This window comes from Galleria mellonella, unplaced genomic scaffold (assembly GCF_026898425.1).
Source record: "Galleria mellonella isolate WM207_F2 unplaced genomic scaffold, CSIRO_AGI_GalMel_v1 utg93, whole genome shotgun sequence".
Classification (NCBI taxonomy): Eukaryota; Metazoa; Arthropoda; class Insecta; order Lepidoptera; family Pyralidae; genus Galleria; species Galleria mellonella.
The window spans coordinates 5524197-5545818 of NW_026442176.1; the positions used below are offsets into that span (position 1 = coordinate 5524197).

At 34.6% G+C, this 21622-nt stretch overlaps 1 protein-coding gene across 2 annotated transcripts in view; it reads right to left on the bottom strand.

Moving 5' to 3' along the window:
* Window positions 1-21622, bottom strand: part of LOC113517744 (uncharacterized) — a 110853-nt gene that overhangs the window by 43042 nt on the left and 46189 nt on the right. For both annotated transcript variants that reach the window (XR_008253770.1, XM_052902725.1), the window contains exon 2: window positions 20790-20932. Coding sequence is in view for 1 of the 2 variants with exons in the window: in XM_052902725.1 (XP_052758685.1) it covers window positions 20790-20924 (135 nt within the window). In the remaining variant the exon portion in view is untranslated. The remainder of the gene's footprint in view (window positions 1-20789; window positions 20933-21622) is intronic.

A 21622-nucleotide genomic window follows, 5' to 3' on the forward strand; every position in this document is an offset into this window, starting at 1 on the left:
TCTGTACCCAGTAAATTCACGCCATATCCCACCCTTTAAACCGAAACACAGTCATGCAAACACAACTACTTCACGGTTGAAACACGAATGGGACAGAGGTATCCAAGCAATCGACTTTTGTACAAAGTCTCCCTCTGGTAAATATTTCAAATGCCCTGATTAATACTTATATACATAAATATTATTTTATTTCATGAAATTAATAAATTATTTAATAATAATTTTCTATTTTGTAGAATATGATTGAAAATATATATATATTTTTTATATAGTTTTATCTTTTATATATTTATATAACATTTTAAATATTTTATTTTATTTTATGTATTTGCTTTACATTAATTACTCAAGCTGTGCACATAATGTGATTGGATTATAACCTAGCCGAATCACAAATGTAATTATTACTTAAGTTTTCTTAGGGTTGTGGTCTGTTTTGTGTGCCAATAAAAAAAAAAAAAATTCCAAATAAAACATATAACCTGACAAGAGGCTACTAAACCGTATTAAACCCATACAAAAAGAAATTAACAGCATTCTCTTATTTAAATATCTTATCCAACCACAAATTTCTATCTTTATTGACTAAGTATTATAATTATGTGACAGCTACCTGCTAATATGGCAAGTTTACTATTAAGTAAATTGACTACTGAAAGGCATACAGTTCCTAGAACGGCGCGAGCGCGAGGTCGGCGCGTGCGCATGCCATTTAGCACAACACAGGGCGGTAATATGAAATGTTTGTAAGTTATATTCAGAGTCTACAGTGCACTCGTGATATCCCGGATGTTGCATTATCCAATGTACTGGGTGAAAATTATAGAGTATGGAAGTAAACACCATAGGCCTCAGAATAGGAACGTACGATCTGGTGTCATGGACATTATTTTTTTATACAACTTAGAATGGCTACCAAGCTGACGGCCCACCTGATGGAAAGTGGTAACCGTCGCCTATAGACATGAGCAGTACCATGGACATAACGGAGTATACTCTTTCGCCCATGATACCCCCCATGCGTTGCCATTCCTGAGGACTCAGGTGTTATTCCTCTGTACCCAGTAAATTCACGCCATATCCCACCCTTCAAACCGAAACACGGCCATGCAAACACAACTGCTCCACGGTTGAAACACGAATGGGACAGAGGTACCCAAGCAATCGACTTTTGTACAAAGTCTTCCTCTGGTAAAACATCAATTTCCATGGCATTATTCATATCTGTACGTGATGGTTATTACTTTACTTCGATATGACCTATGTCATTCCAATTTACAAAATATAATGATATGTTACAATGGAGTCGCCGAGTAGTCCAGGCACAGAATGGGCTACCCCTTTCTTTCTCGTAAGTATCGTAAGAGACAACAAATGGAACTAAATGATAGCAAAATATGCAGCAGTATTCCTTTTTAAACATCACCAAAGCCCAACTGTGGTTGCAAACCCACCTACCAAGCGTGGCAACTACTGGCAAAACTCTCTTTTCGGAGAGTAACCCTTCATGGTAAATATACCTAGAATTTAGCACGATGGTTTCCAAGGGTGACTACGTGGAGTTCGACCTGACAGGGCTTATTGCTAGCAATGGGACTGATAGTCCACATTACTCATGACCATAACCTATGGACGCCTGTAACACCAGAGATATCACGTGTGGGTTGCCTATAAAAAAATAGACATAAAAAAAAAGTACAGTATGTGACCAGATAAAAAAAAAACGCAGGAAATATCTTACGATTCTTAACTATTGAACCATCGACACGTTTATTGTACTGGACCTTATAAATCATTGTATACCAACAACAATAGAGAACGGAACTGTTAAACCGAAGTGAATAATTACGTTTGTTACAAAAAAAAATTCACGGTCGTCGAACAAGTGCATATCCGGGCTGCACAATGCAACTTCCGGCGGGCACCGGGTCACTCATTGGGACCAATTGGCCCTATTTGGGTACTGCAGATGGGGAAATGCACTTCGCCCTTCGTCCGGCCTCCGGGCTAGAGATGGGGATAGGACGTTGTCGATACAATTATCGATAAATATTTAGTTTAATAATACATTAGAAGAAGAAATTACATGAAACCTATTAGTGGCTACTAATCGAATTATAATTTGCAATGTCTAATACAAAATAGGAATTATAAAAATTAATAAAAATATTTTCACTTGTTAATATAGAGTTATAAGATAAGTAGATTCTCCTACAGGATGTAGACACTAGGGCTTCTGTAACGTTGGATACAAAAACGACATACCATTACCACTATTCACCATGTAGGCTAGTAGTCAGTTTTACTGCAACCCCTTATGGAAAAATTATTAGCCCGTATAAAATATCACCATTAGACTAGAATACCCCATGACTGCAATGAAAGTGATAAATGTCGACCTTATCGAAACAATATTGTGAATCCAATAACTAATTCTTCAATTTTTTTCTACCTATATACAAATACATCGACTTACGCTACCCCAAATTACGCGAACCCGGAATTACGCGTCCTTAAAATCTCATCGTTTTTATTGTTCAAAGGTCACATAAATCTAGATTTTTTTATATTTTATCTACATTATTTATAAGCTAATGTATATATCCGAACATATCCCGCGAAATGGACGCATAACTAGGAGCCAGGAGCTCACAGAAAAGCGTTAACGATTATATCCCGACTTACGCGAATTAGACTTACGCGGTTATCGTACAGACCTACTTATCGCGTAAGTACAAGGTATTACTTGTATATCTCTAGCTGAATTCAAATGTATACATACAAAAACCAAAAAGCATATACGTATAAAAATATATTTTCAAAATTTTATAGAATTGAAAATAAATATTCAAATAAGTGATCGATAATAAGTTTTATTTACGCACGACTCTAATCAGTTTAGAGTAATTCCGTTGCATTAGCATATTATTGAATACAATGCTGATAGCTCTCATGAAAAAAATTATTTCTTTGGCAACTTAGGAAACTGCCACTTTCGTAGATTTACTGTTGTATAACTCAATACCTAGGAACTCTCATGTATGAAGGTGCAAAATAACAAATATGCATTTATTTCTGATACTTGTAATATAATAATAATTAATTAAGCGCATTCAATAAAAAATAGGATTTTAAAACTAAAATGTTTAGCATGATCTTTTACAGTAGTCTTCTGTCAAAAGTTATTTGCGTTCTAATGTTTCAAAACGTTCCACTGTAAAATGTATCTTTTTCAGTTTCGTAAGTTTACCATAGAGGTGACGATATTATAGATTAACTTAGATAATAATTACATAATGGTACAATAAGAAATACTATCTCCAATACGCAGAACAGTCTAGCGAGAGGTTATCTTATCTCGGTCTTGCATTAGCCGCCGTAAAAGTGATCGTAGTATGACTATATTGATGTTTGACCCCGAATGCAGTGTTGATTAATTATCTCTCATAACAAATTAAAAAAGAGAGCGAGACTTTGTACAAAAGTCGTTTGCTTGGGTACCTCTGTCCCATTCGTGTTTCTACCGTGAAGCAGTTGTGTTTGCATAGCTGTGTTTCGAATTGAAGGGTGGGATATGGCGTGAATTTACTGGGTACAGACGAATAATACCTGAGTCCTCAGGAATGGCAACGCATGGGGGGTATCATGGGCGAAACGGTATACCCTGTTATGTCTATGGTACTGCTCATGTCTATAGGCAACGGTTACCACTTTCCATCAGGTGGGCCGTCAGCTTGTTTGCCATTCTAAGTTGTATAAAAAAGACATATTTTAATGTTTTCACGTCACTGGTAATAAGTTATATTAATTATTTAATACTTAAATCTATTACTCCCTACTGGTAGTCCGTATTACTAACAATCCCCCCCCCCCCTCCAACTGGACAGCTTTGAGTTACGTGTCAACAAACCTACTATAAACTAGTCTGTTTTAAATTGTAATTTAATCTGTTTACTCCATAAACCTGTCAGTACTGTTGACAACTGTCAGTCAAGTTCCCTAACCTGGTGAAGATCAGGATTGAGTCATACATTATCCGTTTTGACACATATTAGGAAAACCAATATCAATTTAACATGTCCTTATTTACATAAGAATTGGTAATTATTTCAAATATCAGTCTTAATGTTTGAACAGTGTTATTGTGAATTTCAAGGCTTCACACAAATTCTCACAAAGAATATTGCTAATAGGTTTACTATTACCGTTGTTAACTATTTCCCGTATGTAAATTGTGAATGGGACCAAAACATGGACCTAAACGATTGTCCGTATGCTTTTGCTACAAATTACTCGGCGAGCTATAGATAGGGCTATACTTGGAGTCTCTTTGCATGATAGAATCCAAAACGAGTATAGCTTATAGATAAGAAAGCTGAATAACAGCGATTTAAAAGAGTAACTGTTGAGTTTCTTGTAAGCTCTTCTCAATAGATAACAACTTTCCAAATCCTGCATACAGGGAGGAAAGGGATTGTTAGTAATAGGTCTAACTGACCCATAGCCAGCAATACACCTGAGTCTTCAGGAATGGCAACGCATGGGGAGTATCATGGACGAAACAGTACACTCTGTTATGTCCATGGTACTGCTCATGTCTATAAGGGACGTTTATCACTTTCCATCAGGTGGGCCGTCAGCTTGTTTGCCATTCGTAATAAGTAATATAAAAAACAATATTTCTATTTTTGTTTACATAGACATTTTGTATGACACAACCAATTATGTATTTAATCGATCACTTCATTAGTTCGATGGACAACAAAAACCATACAATGACTAATAAATCAAACGAGTTCAAACGGATTTCGAAATATTAGATAAAGTTTATCAAGAGGTACACAGTACGTACTCATAGATGGCGGTGATGCAACATATTGCTTTGTATACGTACAATGCAACACGTGTGCACTAGTAATTTCATTGCATATGTAGTAGTTGGGATATTGTTTGTTATTTTAAGCTAACATATTATTATATTTAATGATTACAAACAGAGGAAGGATTGGTACAAGTCTGTTCGCCTGAATACCACTGTCTCATATATTTATACGTGAAAGCAATTGTTTTATAACACAGAGAGCTAACGAGCATGCGGCTCACCTGATGGTGAATGACCATGATCACCCATAACACCAACGGCAAGGGAGAGAAGGGGTTGTTAGCAATGGGGATTACCAATCCCATTGCTAGCAATAAACTCTATCACGTCGACCTCCTCGCGGTTCCCCCTGGAAACCATCTTGATTGGTTTATTGTTGAATTCGTCACGATGGGCTAACTGACCTGCTTCATCCTCACTTATTATGCCTCACTGGTGCCCCGCCGGTGTATACCGATAGCGCGGGTGGGGTTACCATTCCATTATCATCCATTAAAAAAACACCAACGGCATTGCAGGTGTACTGCCGGCCTTTTAAAAAGAAATATGCTCTTTCCTTAAAGGTTATGATGTTGTATCAGTTCGGAAATACTGCTGCTGGAAGTTGATTCCAAAGAGTGGTTGTGCGTGGAAGAAAGTGCCTTGAAAAACGCACGGTGGAGGACCGCTACTTATTCATATGGTTGAGATGGAACTTTAGTTTGTGGCGGGTTGTACGGTGGATACAGCTTGAATGCTGCGATCAATTTTGAACTTTGAAGCGAGAGCAAATAGCAGCAAAATTACAAGGTACTGTAACGGTGTTACCACAAACTAGTGTGTACTTTAGCGTGATAGTACGCTAAAAATAAGCCATACGCGAATATTGCTTCTGATGTTGCAAGCATTGATAAATTGCGATTCTTGATTACCATCAGGCAGACCGTATGCTTACTTGCTGCCCTTGTCGCATGAAAAAGTAAAAAGGGATCTTGTATTTCAGCGAACTTACGATGATACTTGTATATAATAGTGCGCCACCTACTCTTTGTCTTTTTCTCAATGTCCTCTACCCAAAGGTTGTCTGGAAGAGATTGCTTAGCGATAAGGCCGCCTTTGGTATCACTTCTCATTAATATTTACTATTATTATTTGTTATTTCTCTTTTCACTTGGTGCAATAAAGTGTAAATAAATAAATACTTGTAGTAGACAAAATATTTCTGTAGAACGTTACTCATCATAACAGCAGTAGTTGACAAATACTCTTGATGACCCCACATGGAGTAGGATTACAGAATGCTTAAAACAAAGTACGTCGCACTACGTCTATGGCCGTGGGCATATTTTTTTTCATTATTATTATTTTAACAGCCGCCATACTAAGATGACTAACCAACAGCCAGTACTTCTGATGGAGGAAAGGGATTGTTAGCAATGTAGTTTAACAGCCCAATATGCCTTATTAGGTCGACCTCCACGTGGTTCCCCCTGGAAACCGTCGTGAACAATTCTTGTTGAATTCTTCACGATGGGCTAACTGACCTACTTCATCCTCAACTATCATCCTTCACTGGTGCCCCACCGGTGTATACCGATAGCGCGGGTGGGGCTACTATTCCATTATCATTCATTAAAAAAAAGTACTTCTGATGTAAACAATATAGATTGTAAACGAATTAAGGTAGACAGATTGTTTATCCTTGACATCATTAACTATTTTAAATAGGGGGGAGAAGGGATTATTAGTAATGGGAATTAGCAATCTCATTGCTAGCAATAAACCCTATCAGGTCGACCTCCACGCGGTTCCCCCTGGAAACTATCACGGTTAATTCCTGATGAATTTATCATGATGGGCTAGCTGGCCTGTTTTCATTCTCATCTATCACCCTTCACTGGTGCTCCGCCAGCGTATACCGTTAGCGCAGGCGGGGTTACCATACCATTTTCACCCATAAAAAAACTGCGGTTGCCAACCCGTGCCAAGCGTGGCAACTACTGGCAAATCCCTCGTTTATAGGGAAGGTCTATATTCAGCAATGGACAGTTTATGGTTGGTATAATAATGATGCTAATGATCTGCGATTCACTTTGTATGAATCGATTTCAAAATCGCAATCGACTCAACATGATTTCATTGCATATTTGTACAGAAGGGCTCTGTATGACGTAACCACCATCTGACGCACGGAGTACATCGTAAACAACAATTATCTTTAAGTACGCCCAGTATGAAGGACATAATTCTGAAGATCAAGTGGTAAGCGCACGAAAAACATACAATAAAAATACCATATATATATATATATATATATATATATATATATATATATATATATATATATATATATATATATATATATATATATATATATATATATATATATATATATATATATATATATATATATATATATATATATATTTATATATTTTAAGAATTAGATCTCTAATTGACATCAGTCTGACATGCCATCTGGTGGAAAGTGATAAAAAGTAGATTAATATATCTCTGAATGTTAGAAAGTATAGTTAGTTTTAAATTTTCAGGTTGTTTACACATTTTAAATACACAGTCGAGTCGAAATGTCAGCGATATTATTATTAAAAAAAATGGTTACTTGAAAATGCTTTTTACAATTTCAATGAATTCTTTGCTTCTTGACTTTTTTTTTTATATTGACCTTATAAATAATTTAACTAATGTATAATATAATCATTAATATACGAGTATAATAAAATCTCATCTATTACACTTAGGGATGCGACATCGCTCATAAAAAAACATCTATATTAGAAGATCGATATTTTGATATGTGAAATATCGATGTTGAAAACATCGGAGTTTATGAACGATATATCGATTTTTTTTTCTATGTTTTTATCACCATTCAAATATATATATACATCTATATATGTCGAATAAATAAATGAAAAAATAACTATATTTATAAAAACAAAATTATATACATTTTATGAAATTTTATACTATTTATTTTACCCTTTTTTTATTGAATATTTATTAATTTTTAACAGGAAACAAGTATAAATTGAACATTTTTTATTTTTAGGTTTATTTAAAATAGAGTTTAAAAATAACAATTTTAACAACCTGGTGCTCAGTAAGCGGTTTCTCTCCTAGGTGCTTATCGCTTCAGCTTCTGAGAATAACCGCTCACTGGGTACCGAAGTTGCCACGATAGGCAAATCTAGGCAAAGCTAGACTATGGAGCCCGAGAAATAATTCCTTCATATCATCCCACATCTCCAACGCGTCTCCCTTTATTGGAATGACAGATGATGACATGTTTAAGTCTCAAGGCTCTATCTATATAATCTAAGTCAGATCAGTCAGTCAGATAAACTAAAACAATGAAATATAGTATGGTTATGTTAAAACATCGATGTTTATGAACAATATATCGATGTTTGAAAAAATCGATGTATCGTTTGCATCCCTAATTACACTTCAAGCGTTTATTTATTTATTGAAATGTAAACTAGAACGTACCTACACTCGTGGATTAACATCGTACGGCTCGCCATCGATATGGAGTTCACCCTCATACCTTACAGCCTAAATGGTCGCGTACAACGCGGTTTCAGAGATGTTTTCTCCCACGAACACTCAGGTTATGGAATGAGCTCCCTGCCGAGGTTTTCCCGAGAGACTACAGCATGGGGTTCTTCAAAAGGGGGTAAAGAGGTTTCTTCAGGGTCGGCAACGCGCGCGTAATACCTCTGGTATTGCAGGCGTTCATAGGCTACGGTAACCGCTTACCATCAGGTGGGCCGTATGCTTGTTTGCCACCTCAGTGGTATAAAAAAAAACTTGGATAAGGGTTTGCACATAATCCTCATTCACACAAATAAAAATGTAAAGTATTTTATGTGTGAAACGCTCCTTAATACAGTCGCTACAATTGATGTTTATTACCTTACATTGTACTTACGATTAAGGCCTCGGTAATGGGTTTTAAATTAAAAGAAGTAAAGGAGACCGGTTCCTCGGAATGCGCTTTACGATCCGTTACTCTCCCATGCGATTAAAATCAGCAAAATTGTCCTCAATACATAAAAAATGTATCATTTATAAACAATATACCTAATAAAAACTTATTTTTTAAAAATATCACGCAGGTATTTTGAAATGGTTATGACTGAAACCTTTTTTGAAGACATTTTAAAAACCTAATGAAGAAAAGGATTTTACTTATGCGGAAGCAACCCTCGGATCGTGGAGCTGGCGCTCGTCATCGAATGTAGTGCACTCGCAAATTGTATATCACTTTTAAGGTTTTTTTTTTCTTGTCATTAATTTGTCGGTACACTGGATTCTTGTTCTGTTTTAATTTATTTTTTTCTGTTATTCATTTTTTTTTATAATTGTTTATTTTAGTTTTTTGTATTGTTTTTTTTTTTATTTTTTATCTAATATCTACATCAATATATATATTTGATAATGCAACGGTGCCCCGTGTAGGTGCAAACTGAAAATCAGCGCTGAACGAACATCAGTCCAGCAAAAGCTGAGTTTGTACCTATTGCGAGGCGCATACGATTAATGGACAATATATTGATTAATTAATATATGTACATTATAATTTGTGAAGAATGGCAATAAATTTTATTATTATTATTATTATTAAAATACCAGAAGCAGAATGAAAGAGTATATATATATAGTGAGCCACATTTTACTAAATGTATACTTTAAAATGGGTGAAAATGAAATGGTAACTCCGCCTGCACTATCGGTGGCTAAGCACTGGTGGAGCACCAACGATTACTTCCAGGGAGAGCCGCGTGTAGATCGACCCGAGTCCCATTGCTAGCAATATAGTGCATAGTAACTATAAGGACCCATTATTCACAATCGCTTTCTACTCTAACTAAAAGATTGGCTACGTCAAAGACTTCCGTATATAATAAAGTTAGCTTTTTTTTATACAACTTAGAATGGCAAACAAGCTGACGGCCCGCCTGATGGAAAGTGGTAAGCGTCGCCTATAGACATGAGCAGTACCATGCACATAACAGAGTATACTGTTTCACCCATGATACCCCCATATGTCTTAAACTTTTAACAATAGAGGGCGACACGAGTAGTAGTTACCTAGTAGGTACAATAAAAAACTCTATTTGCATATAACTAATAAAAATATGAAATAATTAAAATTGTGTTTCTCAAAAAAATCGACTGTGGCAAAACCAGTTTTTTTTTTATTTAAAAACTAAACCACTGAACCGATTTTGATAAAATTTTTATGTATATGTATAATATGTAAGTATATCCTTTCAGATAAAAATATTATTTTTTCAAATTGTTTCAGAAATTACGGAGGTATGAGGTGACAAACATAAAAAATACAACAGAATCGAGAACTCCTTGTTTTTGAAATCGGTTAAAAACAAATTCTTAATTATATTCAAACGTGCAATAAATTCTATTTTCAAATACTTCACTGATATCTATAAATACCATTGGGAATCGATGACTCTTTTGTACGTGACGTGTTGTACTGATACACTATCACTTATGTCTCTATAAATAAAGTTAAATTTGCTGCAACGCCGATTAACAATATACTGAACATCTTGCATGCTTAGAATTAATCACACAGACACGGATGTGAATGCAGGTGCTGTGATGGTAAGAGTGAGCTATGGAAAAAACGGCCATGACGTATTCGCTCAGATTTTCCCATGGTTAGTGGCGTCCGATTTGTTATCCTTATAAATATGTTTTATTATTTATTTATACTTTTGCACGCATTAAAATATTTTTTTTATACAACTTAGAATGGCTAACAAGCTAACGGCCCACCTGATGGAAAGTGGTAACCGTCGCCTATAGACATGAGCAGTACCATGGACATAACAGAGTATACTGTTTCGCCCATGATACCCCCCATGCGTTGCCATTCCTGAGGACTCAGGTGTTATTCCTCTGTACCCTGTAAATTCACGCCATATCCCACCCTTCAAACCGAAACACAGCCATGCAAACACAACTGCTTCACGGTAGAAACACGAATGGGACAGAGGTGCCCAAGCAAACGACTTTTGTACATTGAGTACATTAGTATTTACAGCATACTATCTATGCCTGCAATAACATTATATATTCAACACTTACGAGCCAACGGCCAGTGTTCATATCATTATGGGAACAATGCGCGCACCGGATGAACCGCCAGTAACTCCCATGAAAGAAATATGAGATAATAATAGTAATATTACAAGCACAAAGGGAATATAAATATAATACGTAAATATTGGCCGTGTGGTCCCAGAAGAGAATAGGCCAACCCCTCCTTATGGGGGTCGTAAGAGGCGACTAAGGGAGGTCGAGGGATGAGCAGCAGCGTCCATCTTGAAACAGAGGAGACTGTACAAAAGTCGATTGCTTGGGTACCTCTGTCCTATTAGTGTTTCAACCGTGAAGCAGTTGTGTTTGCATGGCTACGTTTCGGTTTGAAGGGCGTGAATTTACTGGGTACAGAGGAATAACACCTGAGTCCTCAGGAATGGCAACGCATGGGGGGTATCATGGGCGAAACAGTATACTCTGTTATGTCCACGGTACTGCTCATGTCTATAGGCGACGGTTACCACTTTACATCAGGTGGGCCGTCAGCTTGTTTGCCATTCTAAGTTGTATAAAAAAAAAATTTACCGTTAAAAGCATGTAATAATATTTGTGGCAAATAATCATACATCAGAGACACAACCAATGTTTTAAAGATCAACAGTGCAAGAATTGTAAAACCATGTCGAGTGTCCAATAAAGTGTGTTATCATTGTTTATTTGTTGTTCAACGCATGCGTGCAGTTTCACCACCACTTTTGAAGCGTGTTATGATAAGCGTAGAAAGTATCATGGGGAGTAATGGGCGGAAGTGACATTAAATGTCCGCTATAACGTGCGCTATGGTGCTCCATTAATTAGGGCAATTCGACAAGTAAAACATGTGAAAGAGTTTAGAACGGTATTTCCCAACGTGGGACCCACGCCCCACAGGGGGGCAATTTGATTGTTAAGGGGGGGCAATTAAAAAATGGACTCGAAGCAATTTTTAACCTCTTGCTGCGGACCATTTAAATGCAATGCTACGAGTAATTCTGTAAATATTTATTGGGTAAAATTTCGTTTGACATTACCAAAATATCAACTGGGCGATTAGAGTCGTCAAGTAAACTTTGTCGGGAAAAATTTTGTAATGGGGGGCATAAAAATTTTAGAAATGTTCAAATGGGGCATGGCACGAAAAAAGGTGGGAAACACTGGTTTAGAGGGAAATGTCAGATCAGGAGGCTAATCTCGACGTGTTATCTTCTAACTGCAGTTAGACTAAATGGAATAAAAACTATATTGATTGTAGCGATAGATATTATTTGTGGTTACAATCGCGGATTCACCACATGACTCAAACCATATCTTTTATATATAGCTTTATGTTCTACGGCAATTGGATTCTTTATAGATTGTTTGTGAATCTATTGTGTTATTTAGAATGTGGTACGACTAATTTAGGATAAAACTCCAACTTTCTATCCATGCTCATTGCTGAATATATGCCTCCCCTATCGGGGTGTTTTGCCTGTAGTTGCCACGTTTGGCAGGCTGGTTGACGTTGCTGTCCATTCGTTGATCTTTAAGTTCCCTTAGTGGCTTCTTACGGCACCCACGTGAAAGGAAGGTGTGGCTCATTTTATGCTGGGGTCACACGGCAATATCTCACTTTCCTAAACGGTACAGTTTGCAAGGAAAAGAAACGTAACGTATTTTGTCTTAATTAGGTTTTTTTTTACCTATGTATTTCACAATTTTTTTTTTATAAATTAAAAATTAAATCGATGTTCTGTTAAAAGTTTAATTTGACACTTTCTCATTGATAGAGCCCAAATAGATTTAAAGAAACATCAATTCCATTCAATTTTTTGGAGTCATTATCTATATAATAATAATAATAATAATGATTTAGATCACTTTTATTTCCATTATAATGAAGATAATACGGCGCAGAGCGAATCGAGTCAGCCGCTGACTCCCGTGGAAGGTCGAATTACGTCCGGTCATCATTTGACGTAATGAGAAGTAACTCGAGCCACCATGTTACGCAATGATACCCGATCACCAATTCCGCACACTTTCCATTGTTAATCTATATAATTATTTCGATTGAGATTAGCTGCACTTAGATAGATAGATAGATACTCTTTAGAGGAAACACCTCCAAAAGATTACAATAGTAAACTTATTATAAATACAAAAAAACACAATGTGAAAACAATGGGCGACCTTATTGCTAAAACTGATCTCTTCCAGGCGACCTTTAGATGGAGAGGAGTAATTATAGATAGATAGATACTCTTTATTGTTTTCTCCAAAAGATTACAATAGTAAACTTATTATAAATACAAATAATTACAAGAAATAATCACAATGAGAAAACAATGGGCGACCTTATCGCTAAAACTGATCTCCAGGCAACCTTTGGAAGAAAAGGAGTAATTATAAATAGATAGATACTCTTTATTATTTCCTCTAAAATATTACAATAGTAAACTTATTATAAATACAAATAATTACAAGAAATAATCACAATGAGAAAACAATGGGCGACCTTATCGCTAAGAGCGATCTCTTCCAGGCATTAGGCATCTTTGGATAGAGAGGAGTAATTATAAACAGTTTAATTAGTCTATTTTTTCGAGAGTCCTGTCGTATGTCTATTGATTATATTTTATGTATAATACTTATGTTATCATCTTAAACATCATATCAGCCCATATATGGGAGCTTATGCCAGTAGTTGGCATGCTTGGTATGCGGATTGGCAACCGCAGTTAGGCTTTAGTGATGTTTTTTTTATACAACTTAGAATGGCAAACACGCTGACGGCCCACCTGATGTAAAGTGGTAACCGTCGTCTATAGACATGAGCAGTACCATGGACATAACAGAGTATACTGTTTCGCCCATGATACCCCCCATGCGTTGCCATTCCTGAGGACTCAAGTGTTATTCCTCTGTACCCTGTATATTCACGCCATATCCCACCCTTCAAACCGAAACACAGCCATGCAAACACAACTGTTTCACGGTTGAAACACGAATGGGACAGAGGTACCCAAGCAATCGACTTTTGTACAAAGTCTCCCTCTGGTGTTAAATGGTTAATTGCCTACATTTCGAATTAATATAGTGCATTATGTAATTAAGGTTTGGACACATATAGACTTTAAATTACTAAAGATTAGAACGCTGTTAGGTGTTAAGTCCGCCATATGTACACTTACTTATAATATAATATAATTGTTCATTTAAGGTTTAAATAAATAAAGACTAATCTTTATAAATTTATAATAATGTTTGTTATAAAATTAAATTGTTTTTCTATATTTTTGCTTTAAATTTGAAAAATATTGCTCATACTATAGGTACTGCTCATGTCTATAGGCGACGGTTACCACTTTCCATCAGGTGGGCCTTCAGCTTGTTTGCCATTCGAAATTGCATAAAAAAAAAAAGAAAAACCCATATTATTCAGAAAAAAAAACTTAAAAACCCTTTGAACAATAGATTCACATAACTCTATTATTATTTTGTGCAATAATGTGAATAATAAAGAAATTATATGAAGAAACATTTAAATATATATGATAAAAAAATATATGTAATTAAACATATAATATATGTTTAATTATATATGATTTCATTTGATAAAAGGGACCAAAGAATCCTTCCCATACCAATTAAAAGGAAGAAGCATTGGAATTCTCTAATATCTACTTCTACTCTTCTTGTCTAATGTCCACTTATTAACACTCAAATGATCTGCTGTTTTTTTTGTTTACTTAAGTGTTTACCTATATAATTATCTAGTTATTTTATCTGCCTGTTAGGTAAACATTCCCAAAGCCTCATTCTATAATCTAGCTGTACCAGATTTGGTAAAAAAGTTCTTTCAAATTAACGGTTAGAAGAACAATGCATTGTGCACGCATGCAACCGGAGCACATGTCGATATCGTGGGAACACCGGGTGCCCGCTCGATCACACAATTAACAGATGGATTCATGAAAGTGAAGGCCATACAAAACTAAACCGTAACACGTGTCAGTAAAGTTTGTAGATAAAATAGTTTTAATCTATTCAAGACATTAGTACGCAAAGCACAGCGAAATATTAAAATCTTTGATTAATATCATGTAAACTCATCTCTCAGATCTCAAATATTAATCATGTATTATTGCTATTAATTTGACTTCTTTATGAACTGGTTTATAGATGTTTTATTTTAATAATTACTTGAGTTTCATTTATATAAATTTTTTATTAAGTCAAAGATAAAAAAATATATTTTTCTCTATTTTTAATATAACAGGTGTATTAATAAGTTAGTTAAATAAGTTAGTATTAATTTTAATAATGTATGGATTATTTTAATTTTTTTTTTTTTTTACTTATTAAAATTGAAGAATATTGCTTTTAAATTAATAAAACTATATAATAATATACATTGTAAATAAACTGGCTTTTAAAAAAAAAGTAATTCAATTGAGTTTCTTGCCAGTTCTTCTCAGTTGGATCTATATACCGAACTGGACGGTAGGGTAAATATAAAATTATAATGTAAAAATTTGACGTTCATAAGCGGTTAAAATGTCCTACATGAATAAATGATTTTTGAATTTTGAATTTGAATTTGAATTTGAACTATTCATCAGCAAAAGTCAACAAATCAGCATATTGATTGTTGCATACGTTGTTTCATATAAGTAATATAATAAGTGTTCATACTCAGTATAAATTTATAAGTTCATCTCATCATATTGAGTCAGGACTGCTACAGGAAAACAGTTAATTTATTAAAAATAAAACTATTAAAAAAATTCTAGTTAAACAACACAAGAAGAGTTGTTGCATCCGTTAACTGTCCACTGCTGAACATAGACTCCTTTATAAATTGGTGGTTTTGCCAATAGTTGCCACGCTTGGCAGACAGATTGGCAACCGCAGTTTGGCTTTTGGTGATATTTTAAGAGGGACGCTGCTGCCCATCTCTCCACTATAAGCACCCATAGTCGCCTCTTACGACACCCACGGGAAAGGAAGGGGTGGCCTATTCTATGCCGGGACAACACGACTAAAGGCATAGGAAATGTATTGAATGAATGAGTATACTTTATTTGTATTATACAATATAGGACATAAGCAAGACAATTTACAAACACAACGATACAATTGTATAAGTACAGTGAGGCGGTCTTATTACTGAGAGCAATCTTTTCAAGACAACCTTAAGGTAAAGGATTAATTGTTGTACAAGTAGGTATGAGAGTACTGTATAATTAAGAAATTATCTTTTGCAAATTAAAAAAAAATCTATCCTTTTGAGACGGAAATATGTTAATACATTTTGTTTTCCATAGTACACCATTGACAATATATCCCATGATTAAAAACCAACTGCTACAAAAGACTTATCTATTATTTATTTCACAAACAATATGGGAGAGAGAAAACGGGGGCGTGTCAGAGCCATTGTTTCAAATTGTATAGAAACCGCCATCTAGGGGTAATTGCCTTCTATCTCGGTGGGAATCGATCATTTAAAATAATTAAAGTCTGATCAGATAACATCATCAAATAAATTAGCGCTTAAATAGGTGGCTGTTAGATTAATTTATTCATCGTTTGCGTGTCTCATGAGAAATCCGGCATACATTGCAAAAATAATAAAATTAAATACCAAAGTACAAACATGACAATTAAATAGTTACAAAGGTAATTTTCGCATTTTAAGGCGAATTCAATGGGAATTTCTAAATATCCTTAATGCTCATCTACGTCCTATTAAAAATGGTTGGAGCAAAAAGCTCAAGATTTTTGCTCCATCTATTTAGACTATAGCTCCCAGTCTTTTAGTTTAATACTTAATAATAATAAATTTCATTACAGCAACAGGGGGCATTATAAAAATAAATCACAAACTGCATTAAATCCAGACAAAGGCAAATCTAAAGTTAAGTTAGGCTTGTAGTCACTATAGATAGTAGTAATTACTTTAAGTGCTTAAAAGGATTTACCAAGCATATGTTATAAATAAATCGTGGTTTACGTGGGTGATGACAGTGCTCGGTAAACATGTGGCCGACCCCGTTCCCCTGACGTAAAATATGGTAATAATTACTGACTTATAGCGTAAAGTCCCTTATGATAATATATAAATCCTGTTCATAACATAGTTGAAATTTAAATTTTAATGGGTGAAAAAGGAATGACAACCCTGGCTACGCTATCGATATACGCTAGTGGGTCACCAGTGAGGGATAATAGGTGAGGATGAAAGCAAGTCAGTCAGCTCATCGTGACGAATTGCACAAGAATTAACCACGAAGGTTTCCATGGTGAACCACTTGGAGATTTATCTGATAGGATACATTGCTAGCAATTGGGCTATTAGACCCTATTACTAACGATCGCTTTCCCCTCTGAAGTTTAAGTTGAATTTCAAAAACCATAAAAAAATCTGTAGATCATATTTCAAATATAGAAATTTTAGTTGGTGATGGATAAAACCAACATGATAACAACTCAACAACAATAGATAAAATTCGTTTAGAAAAAAAATCATCTGATATTATAAGTGTTCAAGTTAAATTAGTTTATATTGGTTTATTTATTGAAAGTCATGCTTGAGTCGACAGTCGAGTACTTACCAATCGTCGCGTTTTACAATTTTGGGAATGTTTTCTGTTTATGTACATATTACGGGAGAAAATTCTATTTAATTTAGGCAAGCAATACCATCTTGATGAAACATTACTCTTTTTGAAACAAATCATAATAAATTGTAGAGAACAAAGTTGAAACTCATGTCTTATTGTTTTTTGTTCACACATCTCGTCATAAAACATTGTACAATAAATTAGCAAGGTCCATGTGATTCTGTTTAAACAAAATAATCAGTTGTCCAGTCATCACAATTCCTGAGAATATATGCATATCTAAACGAAGCTAGAGAATATCTCTCGGCAATCGCCAATTTTGTAACTCTCACATAGCGCACTTTCCATTGCGCTTGCGCACAATACCGCTTATCTTCACCCAAACCGTACCGTGGTTCACATCTTTGTGGGGAACAATCGAGAAATCATAACGTATCTCAGTCGGCCATCAAGTGCCAGTGTCGCTCCTAATTAATAAGCTACTGCAGAAGGTAATGGCGAACACAAATGTTTAGAAACTGTCGCAATGGCCATCTGACGTTCTCATACTAATAATAAATACTTTAAAAGCATTTCTGGAGTAAAAATATCATAAATCACCACTTATTTTTTTCTCTCGGAATGTTATTAGATCAAGGGCAACTAATCAAAGCACAGTAGAAACATTACTGCAAGGGACAGAACCTTGAAACACTATCTGTGACACTTAGTGTGACAATACTCCAAGCTCCGTCTTGCGTTCTCCTATTATAAAGATTAGTAAAATTAGAAATTATAATAAAACTAGCTGACCCCGTAAACGTTTTTTTACCACTTATTGCGAAATATAAAAATCGCGATTAAAATACAGGGGTTGATCGTAAAACGATGAAAATTTAAAGTTGTATGTATTTTTCAATGCTAAATCATATTTAAATAAAAATAAAAAAAATTGTCAAAAAAATAAAAAAATAAAATTTAGGGGTGGGTCACCCTTATCTGTGATGGGTATAAAAAATAGATGTTGGCCGATTCTCAGACCTACCAAATATGCACACAAACTTTTATGAAAATCGGTAAAGCCGTTTCGGAGGAGTTTGGTAACAAACACCGTGACACGAGAATTTTATATATTAGAAAGATTAAAATTAGAATTACAAAATGAAAGGTAACAAATAAATACATACATGTTATAATTGAGGTATAACTCTAAATTAATACCATTGACAATTTCAAACTAGAAAGCAATGCCAACTATATTAGTGAAACATTCAACATTAATAGAAGTAATGCAATTTTAAATTTTCTCTACCAATAATGTTTGCTGGAATCGCTAATAGTTTTAGTTGAAAACATATACCAATGGGCCAAAGCATTTACAATATTGATTACATAAAATTGTAGGAAAAACAAATATGTTTTTAAATTACATTTATAATATAATTATTTATATTGTTTTATCATTCACTATTTCCTGTGTATTAAAAATAATGATCTTAATTACGCGTATGTATGTTGATTAATTGCTAATTAATTGCATGACCTTCATGCTGATAATGAATCATGACTTGGTAAAGTTTAATGGGTGGTTGACTTAGTAGTAAACACATATTTACAACTATGCCATTAGGGTCATCGTAATTTGTAAATACCCAAATCATTTGGTTTATTTTATAGTTAACATACAACTGTGATTAAACTATTTGTTGATAGACTGAATTTAATGAAGAAAAATAGTAATAGGCTTTCAGATATATCATGCTTGAAGGTTACGACAAGGTTACAAGGTGCAAAATAGGGACCTCAAGAAGAAGAATCTATTGTCACAAGAATGAAGAATATTTCAACGACCTCTGTGATGCAGTAGCGGGCGCATTGCTTTGCGTAAGAAGTTCCCAGGTTTGATTAGTTAGGCCAATTTAGAAAACGAACTCTTGTAAATTGTTTAGGAACTGGATACCCTGATTTGTGTCTATAACTTAGTTAGCTGGTAATCCCAATCTATTATCCTCAGACAAGGTATTCTAACTCTAGTATCAGGTGATTTTAATTTCTTTTACAACGTTTTCCCGTGGGAAGTTTCAATATTTCTTATATCATCTACTTAATAAATACTTAGTCCCTAAAAAAATTAACATATAAAATTTAAATTCTTACACAAGTACTTTAATATACGATCTAGTCAAACTTCTCTTTATACGCATAAATACACATTCAAATTACAAATATCAAATTTAAATATACGAGATAACGCGTATCGGTGGATAAATAAACCGACGATTGCTTCCTGGCTCGTCTTGTGGTCAATTTGTCTATTTCTCAAGCGACTTGATGAAACTGAGGAAATTTCGCTATTAACCTTGGTCTAAGAAAGTGAAATCAGAAGATATTAAGATTATACATCTTCATCATTACATTACAGGTACATTAACAGTAGTTGACAGCGTAATCACTTGAGCATGATGATAGGAAATTGCGTTGCACAAAACAGATACCAGTTCTTCTAATCACCCAAGAAATTGGTGCAATTTATTAGCGGTAATGAAAAAATTGGACAAGGTTATTATTTTCATAAACAAGCAAACGTGGTTCTCGGTCCTCTGTCCCATTCGTGTTTCAACCGTGAAGCAGTTGTGTTTGCATGGCTGTGTTTCGGTTTGAAGGGTAGGATATGAAGTGAATTTACAGGGTACAAAGGAATAACACCTGAGTCCTCAGGAATGGCAACGCATGGGGGGTATCATGGGCGAAACAGTATACTCTGTTATGTCCATGGACTCATGTCTATAGGCGACGGTCACCACTTATCATCAGGTGGGCCGTCAGCTTGTTTGCCATTCTAATTTGTATAAAAAAAAGTATATATTGATAAAACAATAGAAATTAGTCATTTAACTATTATTGTACTACCTATTGATAGAGTAAGAAGTCATGGAATTAATTTTTATAGTTGTCATCGAAAATTATTTTGGATCCTATGTATTTAATTATTCCTGGTATATTATACATTACATAAAAAATACATGTGAAAACACTATATAAATATTTAAAAGATATGACTGACATCATAAACCGCCTATTTTTGAAAAATCTTGATGGCATAATTTTAATAAATTTTTGGCTAGAGGCCACAGCGTGAAGATGTTGTGCCATCATATAAAAATGTATTTAATTTATTTTTTAAATTTCTAATAGAAGGAACATACCGTTCGATGTGAGAGATCAGCAACCGAGTCGTGTCGGTGGTCGAGGCTGCCGAGGCTGCAGCACGAGGCTGAGGACGCGAGGCTGACGGAGTCTGCGCGTGCGCGGTGCGGTGACACCGCCACGTGCTTCAGCATGCCGACACCTGATGATAAGAAAACAAATAATGAAAAACTAACAGTAATAAACATGAATGGAAGTGAATCCTTTCAATTAAATAATTCAATATTTAATTCCACAAAAATACACCAAATTCAATCGTGACAAATTCTGTTACTTTTATTTAAAAACTGAATTAGTGACCCAATCTTGATAAACTATCTATGGGACCGATCTAAAAATATATAATAGATAAAAATAGATAAAAGAGGAATATCCCGAACCGATTAATAAATGGCATAGTCATCTAATGATCTAATACTAATAACCTAGTAATGCAATGATTACAAATATAAAAAAAAAATACGAATTTAGAAACTTCTTCATTTTTGAAGAAGAAGGAATACAAACTTAAATTATGAAATCAATTGTCATTTTTTTACACAACTTTGAAAAGAAAGAGTTTAGTCCGCTTATGTATATGTACATATGTATATGTTTTTTGTGTGTGTATCATATAATAAAACTAGTGCTAACAATATAAAATACAAAACTTTACGCAGATACATACTCTTTATAATTTACTATCAAAGATTACAATAGTAAATTTATTATTAGACACAAACAATTACAAGAAAATATTACACTGAGAAAACAATGGGCGGCCTTAATGCTAAGAGCGATATCTTCCAGGCAACCTTTGGATGGAGAGGAGTAATTATTATAGAGCATATTG